Source organism: Macrobrachium rosenbergii, chromosome 10 (assembly GCF_040412425.1).
Source record: "Macrobrachium rosenbergii isolate ZJJX-2024 chromosome 10, ASM4041242v1, whole genome shotgun sequence".
Taxonomy (NCBI): Eukaryota; Metazoa; Arthropoda; class Malacostraca; order Decapoda; family Palaemonidae; genus Macrobrachium; species Macrobrachium rosenbergii.
Genome location: NC_089750.1, coordinates 3849437 through 3861936, shown reverse-complemented (window position 1 = coordinate 3861936; position 12500 = coordinate 3849437). Strand labels below are relative to the sequence as shown.

General features: G+C 35.5%; 1 protein-coding gene across 2 annotated transcripts in view; it reads left to right on the top strand.

Annotated features, from left to right (window-relative positions):
* The first annotated feature begins 2761 nt into the window (after positions 1-2761).
* Positions 2762-12500, top strand: part of LOC136842432 (uncharacterized) — a 30275-nt gene continuing 20536 nt past the window's right edge. The window contains exons 1-2 of one of the 2 annotated variants that reach the window (XM_067109761.1): positions 2762-2910; positions 5609-6201. In XM_067109761.1, the coding sequence (XP_066965862.1) occupies positions 5631-6201 (571 nt within the window). In that variant the 5' untranslated portion in view covers positions 2762-2910; positions 5609-5630. The remainder of the gene's footprint in view (positions 2911-5608; positions 6202-12500) is intronic. The other variant, XM_067109760.1, reaches the window with a different exon arrangement.

Below are 12500 nucleotides of genomic sequence, written 5' to 3'. Positions count from 1 at the left end.
GACTTTTCCAGATAAATCAACCGATTATAAACTTATTATTGGATAAGGATTTCTGATAGAGCCCATGTCTTTTCTTAAGAAGAAGAAGAAGAAGAAGTAGAAGAAGAAGAGAGAGAGAGAGAGAGAGAGAGAGAGAGAGAGAGAGAGAGAGAGAGAGAGAGAGGCTAAGTGAGAAAGGGTATAATGTTGAAATTATATATATATATATATATATATATATATATATATATATATATATATATATATATATATATATAATTTCTTCCTAGCTCAAGAAGTGCACACATTTTAGTTAGTCGAGACAGAACAAGATAGGCTATTCAATGCTAGATAGGAATTAAAGAGATTATTATGGGATAAACACAATTATATAAATCATACGTATTGTATAAAAGAACATAAACGAAAAATAAGATTGTTCATTAAACAGATAAAAACGGTAATTGGAACATTCCCAATGCTGAAGACTGAACAAAATTACATTACACACACTTCAAACGAAACAGCCTATTAGAATGATTGACGTCTACTTGCAACACCCGATCTTGCAATGACCATTCTCACACTTTCGTGAGAACCAGCAACGCTGCAATTTGCAACAGAAAACTTCCCTTTTTGCACAACAGAAAACGTAAGCAATACTTACACGGTAGTACTATTTTATCAATACGCATTTTTTCAGATCTGTTTAAAGGTGGTCTTAGGCTATACATTTAAAGAGAGAGAGAGAGAGAGAGAGAGAGAGAGAGAGAGAGAGAGAGAGAGAGAGAGAGAGAGGGGGTAAGGTTACATATGCCCTTAGGTTTCAGCAACAGATAGCTTATCACGTAACTGGAAAAGTTTCGGGGTTAATTTCGCGCTAAAAACAGGCTTTGACCTCGCTTAGGCCTATTTCCTCTTATATGCCTATGCTTTTCCTTCTTGATTGTGCTTGTGGTCGACCTTTTTTCTTGGTCAAGACCTTTATTATACAGAATACGTTAAATATAAGTCTAAAACGTCATTTATAACTTCATTTCAATGCAGGTCTTATAAGGCAGTTTGGGCTAGGCCTATTGATCATTACAGCCTTCACTTATTATTATTATTATTATTATTATTATTATTATTATTATTATTATTCAACCCCAGCAATACCCCATTAAAGACTGCATTTGAAGGCAGTTTTTATAAGGCAGTTTGGGCTAGGCCTATTGATCATTACAGCCTTCACTTATTATTATTATTATTATTATTATTATTATTATTATTATTATTATTATTATTATTATTATTATTATTCAGCCCTAGCAATACCTCATTAAAGACTGCATTTGAAGGCAATGTTTATAAGGCAGTTTGGGCTAGGCCTATTAATCATTAATGCCTTCTTCTTCTTCTTCTTCTTCTTCTTCTTCTTCTTCTTCTTCTTCTTCTTCTTCTTCTTCTTCTTCTTCTTCCTCTTCCTCTTCTTCTTCTTCTTCTTCTTCTTCTTCTTCTTCTTCTTCTTCTTCTTCTTCTTCTTCTTCTCCAGCAAACATGAAGAAAAACAAAAAGACACAAAGTGACGATAAAAGTAAGAAACCAGCAAATAGTACTAACAATCACAAAATGGAATTTTAACGTTGACTGGAAGAGCAAAGGCAGATCTTCGGTGAATGTCATTATCGCGGTGTATTTTAAGCTTATCAGCATCGGCATCAGTAATTGGAGGTAGTATCATTTAAAATAAGACTGAGCAGAGTTCATGGTTAAAAGAATGTTTTTTTTTTTAATGCTTTTGCTATGCGCTTGTAACTATCATTTTGACCTTGTAAAATGGAGCGTTTTCAAGATAGCATGATGTACGAGTTATTTTTATTTTTTCTCTCGTTGCATAGTGTTGCAAAATGAAACTTATTTAAGACATTGTTTATAATAATCTTGACTAGAATTCATACTTAACCAGTTTTTTAGTTTTCTGCGGAAGAAAACTACTGTGCCGGCTTTGTCCGTCCGCACTTTTTTCTGTCCGCACTTTTTCTGTCCACCCTCAGATCTTAAAAACTACCGAGGCTAGCGGTGTGTAAATTGGTATGTTGATCATCCACCCTCCAATCATCAAACATACCAGATTGCAGCCCTATAGCCTCAGTAGTTTTTATTTTATTTAAGGTTAAAGTTAGCCATAACCATGCTTCTGGCAATGACATAGGACAGGCCACAGGCCGTGGTTAAAGTTTCATGTGCCGCGGCTCATACCGCATTATACCGAGACCACCGAAAGATAGATTTATTTTCGGTGGCCTTGATTATAAGCTGCAGCGGCTGTTCAGAAAACCTTGATTGCGCCGAAGAAACTTCGGCGCATTTTTTTACTTGTTTTTATTTTTTGTTTCAACAGACCGGAGTTCACTTGTCCTTGCTCAGCAAAGCGCATTGAAGGTACTAAAAACAATGATATCATAAAAATAAAAATAAAAACTGCTTGACAGTTTTTTTTTAGTCCCAGCGTCAATTTTTCCTCGTATAAAAAAAAACTCTACTTCATAATAATAAATGCACTGTTCCATTTATCGTGGCTCCAAGGCACTTCAAACTCAAGGCAGTTGAATATGCAACATCCCGCTCTTATCAGACCGAAGAACAGAAACACTTTTCCCACTTATTAGAAATCTACTGTTTCTTCTTCTTCTCCTCCTCCTTCTTCTTCTTCTCCTTCTTCTTCTTCTTCTTCTCTTTTGTTTCGATAACGCGCTGTTTTCCCCGAGGTGGACTGGGAGATAAGGCACTCAGACAGGTCGTCAGTGTGGCTCTCCATCAGTCAGGTGAGCCAGTCGCCCTGAGCGAGCCAGGACGCCCTAGTTTCGTGCAATGAAACTCCTGAAGAAGAGGAAGAAGGAGAAGCAACGAGAGGCGTTTTCTGAAAGCGTCTGAGACGTCTAAGAGAAGGTGAGCGGATGGCGGAACGAGGGATTACTGCGCAGAAGGATTACCTGCGTTTCCTCCAAGCAGGGGAGCCGTTTCAAAGGCAAATCAAGCCTAGGCCTAGTGCTGCTACTATTTCTGATTCTAGTGTCAGTGGATACATTTGTCCGTAGTGAGGAAAGTCTCGGCGTTTTGATTTGTGTGTCCTGAAAGTTTATTACCGGTACTGTTGAAGGCCATTTTCATTAATTTCTGCTATTGTGAGTGCCCAGCCGAAGAGCATACCATCACACGAATGGCGTAGCATAGTTAGTACAGTTAGCGCAGCACAGTATGGCTAGCATAGCATCATATAGCTAGCATAGCACAGTAAGCGTAGCACGGCATAGCGAGCATAGCATTACATAGCCAGCATGGCATAGCGTGCAAAAGAGTAGCTTACATTTCATACCCTAAGTTAACTTGACAGAAAATGCATAATGCAGGAGACAACATTCTTTAAATGAAGCGACCCTTTTTTTATGTGCTGATATACTGATAACTATCTATAATTTACACCAGATAACGCTTTGTGTGTGTGTGTGTGTGTGTGTGGACATAAACGCATACCTCAGCATCTTGCATTTGTTAAGTAAGTTCTTTGCACATGTACACACTCATATATATATATATATATATATATATATATATATATATATATATATATATATATATATATATAATTTATTTATATATATATATATATATATATATATATATATATATATATATATATATATATATATGTGTGTGTGTGTGTGTGTGTGTGTGTGTGTGTGTATTTGTTTGCTATAGATGCTGGCAATGACAGATTTTTTGTATATTTTTTTTATTTTTCAAAATTTATGGCTCATCTGAGAAGTGTATTTTAGCCATTCCAGAATTCTTGCCAAATTACGTCGAAATGAAAATATAATAACTACGTCTAACAAATTATTATTATTATTATTATTATTATTATTATTATTATTATTATTATTATTATTATTATTTTATTGTTGTTGTTGTTAACAGTTATTTGTATATCAGGGGAAAAGTCAAAAATAATGTTAGCACGATCTGAAGAGAAGAAAAGGAAAATAGAAAAAGTCTATTAAATCATTATTATTCAATAGAATTATTACTATTATTATTATTATTATTATTATTATTATTATTATTATTATTATTGTATATCAGGTTAATCTGTTGATCTATATCGAAAGACCCAATTATTAATATTCGATTATTGTTGTTGTTGTTGTATATCAGGTCCACAATAATCTCGATCTAGAGGCGAAAGACCCAATTATTATTATTATTATTATTATTATTATTATTATTATTATTATTATTATTATTATTATTATTATTATTGATAAGCATTAAATAGCTCCGGCAAAATAGAATGGTTTTAGAGAAGAAAGATTAAACAGAGAAGAAAAAAGTAAATTTTAAAAAAGTAGATAATTAGCCGAATAAACAGTACACGGGCAGACACCATCACAGCCCAGAAAAACCATAAGATAATGGTTGTATGGTTCTTTATAATGGTATTGCAGCCTCTTCACTCTACTGAGCTATAGCGTACCAGTCTCATCAGAATTGATAGCAACGTTTGAGTAATGTTGCGAAGAAGTTGTGTTGATAACATATCAAGAATTTTAAGTTACTCTGTATTTCCTTGTTTAAGATTTTTTGATAAACGTGAGGATCATTAACAGTATAATATCTGTGTAACACACTGAAAAATATAAACATATGCGTACAGAACACATTTCAGAAAGAAGGATAACATCCAACAAACATGGTACTGCAAGTAAGACTGTCCCACAATCTAGCAGTGGAGGGAATGAAAGACTATTTATCAAAGATGGACAACAAATCATTTATCAAAGATAAACAATAAATCATTTAGCTTCCTCAACGTTTCGGCCTTCACGGTTTTTTCATGCTAATGTTTTCAGGTTCCCAAAAGCTACTCTACAGTTATTCGACACTCTCCATTAAATAAGAAATTCTTACTGGTGGTTTCAACTTCTTGCCAGTACTCACTCTGCTGATCTCCAGAATTCATTTAACAGATCTTATGTCTGCTGTCAATCCTTGGCAAGTCCACCTTCATGTTAGGCCTAAAACCCCAAGTACTGAAACTTTGCATAGTTGTCGAGAGCTATCTTAAGGGTGCAGCTGCAATTATTCATTGTGACAAAAATGACTGGAAACTCCTTCACTCCTTTTCATGAATAAAAGATGATGAACATGCAGAGACAGGTGGGAAGCTTAACATGATTTCTGCAAAGCTCCATAGTATGAATTTGCTCTGTGACAAAAGTGGGTGGTCATTGGTTGCATGCAAACAAATAAATGTCTCTTAAATATCACAGATATTCTCCATTGTGTTATGAGAGTGTGACTCACTACTCCTGGCTTTGTTTAAAGTTTTCACATACATTTTCATTCAGTGAGGGCTCGTGAGTGAGACACTGTTGTCTTTTATTTTGATAAGGTTTCAGACCGTAGTTGACATATCCTCCACTGTACAAATGTTATCAAAATATAAATGGTTTTAACTGGAAAAAAAAGCCACTCTGGGTGGTGAGGCATTCTAGTTGGTTATCAAATCTCCTTACCGTTTAGGAAAAGATATGCATAAGTTTTGCAAATAAAACCATTCTTTTAATGTTTATACTTTTACTTTCAGGAGATATTCTGCAGTCAGTATCATGCTTTATGCAGATTATCTGCTAAAATTATCTATATTTGGGCTAGTCAACGCTGCATTTTCGGGGATGACCAGCAACTTCGAAGATGCAAAAGCTGTGATAACTCCAGTACAAAGTATCTACAAAGTGTTTGAAGGAGAATTAAAGCCGTTTATGGGTAATGATGCTGCGTACCCACAGAATTCTGAAGATCCCTCTGTAGAGTCTAACGTTGTCCTAAACGTCAGCGGGCAAATCATGAGCCTGGAGCATTTAGATAACATCATTCCAGAATCTAAATCAAAGATGGTTCTCTCTCAGTCTAGTGACAACTTTTCTGAACTATTTCCACAAGGGAGCCAAATCAAGCTTACACATAGCTGGACATCAAACGATAGATTCACTGTAGGTGGCGGAACCAAAGCATATCTGCAGCAAAACTCAACCTTGAGTGAGTCCCATGGTGAGAGTGGTGAAAGTTTTAATGAGGTGACTCAAAGCAAAGGACTTCACCCAAGTCCAGGGCTATCTGAACTCACCTCTACTGTGACTTCGGTGTCAACTTCTTCCCCGACTATCTCTCCCTTAGAAGGTAAATGAACTAACTTTAGGTTTCTCTTAAAGGCTTGTTTTACGTTTAGATTTTTTCTTTTCTCAAAAGATGTAAATCAGTTTGGACCGAGGTATTAAATCTGCTTTTATATAATTTACAGATTTTTTTCAATCCTGGGAAGCAATTTTAATTATCAGCGTAGCTGCCTTGTGCATCTGCTGCCAGCTTATTCTGTGCTTGATCACGAGAACACGCTTGCGACACGCCAAGTGTTTTCAGAGGTTATTAGTGCCACGTAAACCAGAGGAAGAAGACGAGGAACCAACGTATAGCGAAGGCGACAGCAGTGAAGGGAGAACAAGGAAAAGCATTGGTATGACCTGGAGTTCTGAGGAACTGAAAAACATTGACTACTTTGATTACTTATCGGAGACTAAAACTGATGATGACAGTGCATCAGCTGACTCTTCAAGAAGACCATCAGATGACACTCTTGAAAGTGATTCAAGTGGCCTGCATCATAAGTCACCAACTGAGAATCTGCGGGGACTGAAGGGCCTTTTTAGACGCCAATCAGAGGACAGTCAAGAAAGCATCTCTAGAGACCATGAGAGAAGACAGTCAGGTGACAGTCTCGACGGGCCAGTGAGCATTTTAAGAAGATCATCAGGTGACAGTCTGGATGAAAGACCAGTAGACACGATGAGGTCGCCAGGGGAAAGTTCGGCTCGTAGAGCATTGGCTAAGAGGAAAAGAATGATATCACTAACCACTTTAAGAAGATCTTCTGGTGACAGTTTAGATGATGGACCAGTGAACTCCTTGAGGTTACCGGTCGATAGCTCAGCAAGACGACCGTCAAGTGACAGCTTAAATGGTGGACCAAGGGGCATCTTGAGAAGGTCGTCAGGTGACGGTTTTTACAGAAGACCATCAAGTGACAACCTAGTCGATGGACCAATAAGCATTTTGAGAAGGGAGTCAGGAGATAGTCTTGATGGTGTACCTGCAAGGTCATCGAGAAGGAGGTCAGGTGACAGCGTGAGGTGGAAATCTAGTGACGATGTCTTTTTATCAAATGAGGATGAAGGAGACCTCACGGTACATCAAGATTCCTCTGGGCCATATAATGACAGCACAGAGGACAGCCTCGCAAACCAAACTGCGCTGCATCAGAAAAGTACAGTTACTTTCAAAAGATGTCTGTCTATGGAATACAAGGTGGCTTCAAGGCCTCTGGAATCAATCGTGGAAATCCACGATGAGTTCTCACGAAGTCCCTCAGGAAGCTGTGCTGAGAACCATCCGTCGCATCCTGTAGGGCTAAGATCTGACGGCTGACAACCTTAACTGTGATGGTGGGGGGACACAGGATGCTGGTGAAATGGACAGCCAGCCAAAAGAAATAGGCAATTTCTCTAATTTCTCTCATTTACCCAAAGTGGGAGAACGTGCCCTGAACTTAGGTGCTCGAAGCGAAGGCCTAAAAGTGAGTGCAGAATTTATGTGTTATGGTCAAATACAGTCGCTTCCAAGGTTACCAAAGACTCGATCTTTTAGACGCATGCGCAAATGTTAACTGCTGACTGATATTACAGATGTGTTTGCTTTGAGATACTTCATAGTCTTTACCGTATATCTTTGAATTTGAATTGTATTATCCTTCTATCTTGCCCTTGAACCCATTCTGTTTTTCACACTGGCAAAGGGTTTGGGATAATCGTCATAACTTTCAGAAAGTCAATTCAAACGAATTTACATTTTTTTGATCAAAAGTACCTGATAGATAGATAAACTGATAGAGTAAATGGCGAGAGAGAGAGAGAGAGAGAGAGAGAGAGAGAGAGAGAGAGAGAGAGAGAGAGAGATTATTATAGAAATTCGTGTAAAAAGAATGTAAAAGAAATTACAGTATAACTGTAAATTCCTCCAATGAAAATACCTAAAGGGTTATTCACAAGTGACAGTTTGCAAATGCAATAATATTAGTATTACGAAGTGTCGAGAAAGTTATATGAATATTGTGTAAGTCTCTGTAGATTATACTCCCATTTTACAAAGAAATGGATGTAAATGTAAAAAATATATGTGATATTCAGAGAATGCTTTCCAAGCTTTTCATTTTCAACCTTCTTGCCTTCCGCCAAAGATCTGAAAAATAATTTTTTTCCGATTCACTCAGAACATTGTTTAGTTTTCCATGGCACTGCAGAAGTACAGTGGACTGTACACTCTCAAATACTTCTCCGTTTTCATTTGTACCTGATAGTTACTTCACAGGTGTGAAAGATGGGTATGCAGAAAGACAGTAGGTGACCGTACTTCAAGAACAAGCAAATGTAAATACAAAAAGAAGTAAAGTTTGTCAAATCTTTTTCTATCTGTCCATCGTCACAATATATATATATATATATATATATATATATATATATATATATATATATATATATATATATATATATATATATATATATATATATATATATATATATATATATATATATATATATACATACATACATACATACATACATACATATATGTACATATAGTGCGTGTGTGAGTATTCCCTTCTCTCCCACGTAACTTGATAGTTAAAATAGAATACTGATAAAATTGCTTATCACTGCTTTGGGATGAACTGCACAGATAATTAAAATGAGACTGAAAAATATCCACTGTTGATGTTGAGTGGTAATAAGTAAAAAAAAAAAAAAAAAAAACTTTTGGACTGTAATGAAGAATATAAGATATTGTTTAAGAGTTAAACAAGATCGCGAAGGTAGTTAGCAGTGCATTGAAATAAATCAAGTTGAAAAATAAGAATGAAAAAATATCTGTAAAAATATTAATCGATTATTCTGATGCATTAAGGGTCTTTGCAGCGTCTCTTCGGCCCCTAGCTGAACTGCTTTCATTCTTTTTACCGTACCTCCGTTCATATTCTCTTTCTTCCATCTTACTGTCCACCCTCTCCTAACAGTTGATTCATAGTGCAACTGCTTTTAGGTTTTTCTCCTGTTACACCTTTCAAACCTTTTACTGTCAATTTCCGCTTCAGCGCTGAACGACCTTAGCTGCCCCAGTGCTTGGCACGCATCCCTGAACCTATAAATCACACGACCTAGAGAAAAAAAGGTATTCACGGTGCATCCACCGAGTTATAATTCGAAACAGAAAGAAAAATGACAGATAAAATCGGATAACCTTGTGATCAAAGACAGACACCGTCCGACGGGGGACCAAAACACGCACGCAACAATATTATCTGTCCGTCCTTATCGGCGATAAGCATAGTTGATCGGGGAGAATCATTTTCCTTCATTCTGATCGAGATATCAGCTATCGTGCGCACGATAACGTCTCGTGGCTCTGAAAGTGACTTTGGGCGATTGTCAGAATCAAGTTCTGAACAAAAGGAGAGACGATGATTCTGTTAAAAAAAAAAAAAAAAATACCAGTGCTGGCTGACTGACCCCCCGCAATGGGGTAGTGCCGTCAATGCTCTTCACGCGGCGCACTGTGAGCATTACCTAAGGTTCTCTGTACCTCCGTTCATATTCCCTCATTTCCATCTGACTTTCCACCCGCTCTCCTGACAATTATTTCAACCCTTTCCGCTCTCAGTTTCCGTTTCAGCGCCGAATGACCTCATAGGTCCCAGAGCTTGGCCTTGGGTCAGAATTCTATATTCTGTTCTATATTCTAACGCTGGCTGAGACGTATATGAGCCTCACAGTTAATAATGGCAATAAGGGCATTCAGAGGCCTGCAAACATCCGCCAAGGCTGATAATACAGCCTTTCCCCTCACTCAATGTACGGTGGCCAAAAATGAAAAAAGCAATATATATATATATATATATATATATATATATATATATATATATATATATATATATATATATATATATATTTATATATATATATATATATATATATATATATATATATATATATATATATATATATATATATATATATATATATATATATATATATATATATATATATATATGTAGAAATTTGGGGAGGGAGAAGGACAATTCTTTATTCCTTTTTAAGTATTTTATTCAACTGCATTTTCAAAGCTACGTAATAAAAGACACAGACATTGAAAAATCAGATTCGGAATAAAAAATAACAAAAAGTTTTTTTACAAATAAAATAAAATTATAATTACAGTAGAAAGATAGAGTTGACCTAATCATCTTGTTTTTAATCCTGATATTCACTATTTATTTTGGAATATATAAAAAAAGGGTCTATTTACCGAAACACATTTTCTGATTCTGTCGTTGTTGCAAAATATTTGTCCTGGTTTAGTTTTAAACAAGTAAAAAATGCGCCGAAGTTTCTTAGGCGCAATCGAGTTTTCTGTACAGCCGCTACGGCGTATAGTCAAGGCCACCGAAAATAGAGCTATCTTTCGGTGGTCTCGGTATAATGCTGTAAGAGCCGCGGCCCATGAGACTTTAACCACGGCCCGATGGTGGCCTATCCTATATAGTTGCCAGAAGCACGATTATGGCTAACCTTAACCTTAAATAAAATAAAAACTACTAAGGCTAGAAGGCTGCAATTTGGTATGCTTGATGATTGGAGAGTGGATGATCAACATACCAATTTGCAGCCCTCTAGCCTGAATAATTTTTAAGATCTGAGGGCGGACAGAAAAAGCGCGGACGGACAGACAAAGCCGGAACAATAGTTTACTTTTACAGAAAACTAATAATGGATTCCAAAACGCCTCTATCGACTAAATGACGCGGACCTGACATTAATAAACGCTTTGGAAATATGATACTGTCAGTCCTGTCACATTACTTCCGTCAGCCGAGTGACGAATGGCCCAGTTTCGAATATTTCCCCTTCTTGGAAGTCGAAAACTCCGAAACGGGGAAAAGTCATTCATATTATAAACACTCGAAAATTGTGTCGCATCCGACATTCAGATTGACGCTGGCTGTTGTATAACGAGCCAGAACAAAGGACGCTTACGTCACGTTACCGGAACTGTTACAGGTAGAGAAAGATTTACGTGGATTGTCGCAAAAAAAAAGAAAAAATATGAGAAAATAAATTGAGTGACGCGACATCTGTCTTGCGCGATTGCGCTGCGTGAGAGATTTATTTCAACTTTCACGAAAAAATAGAAAGAATGATATTAAAAGACGAAAATATTAGGATATAATAAACGACGATAGGAGAGTGATAAAAAAGGGAAAGTGCAAGAATTTTCGTGGATATATTAGTTCGTCTTTTTCTCTATTTGAGTATTAGGCTCAAGGTTGGCAATCCTGAACGGTGTGCGGTTGGTAACCCTGGATCGTTTAGGTTACAATATACGGAAGTGGATCTGGCATTTATGAACATAAAAATCTGTTGACATTATTTGTTATATCTTAACCAGCTTTATTTCTGCTCAGCACTTTTGAATATATATATATATATATATATATATATATATATATATATATATATATATATATATATATATATATATATATATATATATATATATATATATATATATATATATATATATATATATATATATATATATTTATATATATACATATATATATACATATATATATATATATATATATATATATATATATATATATATATATATATATATATATATATATATATATATATATATATATATATATATATATATATATACAGTATTAACTTTATCACATACACAATTGTTCTGTGCATTAGTAGAATTACTAAAAGGACCTCATTCAAACTGGATGGTGTCTAATGGAGTTTTTTATTCAGAAAAAGTTAGATACCATCCAGTTTGAATGAGGTCCTTTTATTAACATACATAGTATATATATTAATATATATTTCTATATATGTACATACATATATATGTATATATATACGTGTATATATATTTGCACATTTAACCCTTGTGAATGTGATAACACATTACTAACTATATGACGACAAACGTATTCAAAATTATGCCCTCTAAAAATTTCTTTATCTTCGTATCTTAAATCAAAGAAAACCCGTTTTCTTTCTAGAAACCTTTCTGTTTCTTTGTACCTTTAATTAAAAGTTTGCAAAGCACAAACAAATCATAAAGACGAACGTAAAATTATTGTTTGAGAAAAGAATTTCGCTTGCAACGCCTTGCTTTGTTCCGAAAAACAATCTCGCTTTGAACAAAGCAGTGTGTCGTGAAATTGTCCCACATAATAAAAATCACGATTAATTACAGGTTTCAGTGGTCCGATTTCAATCAAATTTGTTTATCAAATTCACTTATAAAATTTACCTTTTTAAGTGCAGCCGTCCATTGATCAAATTATCCTC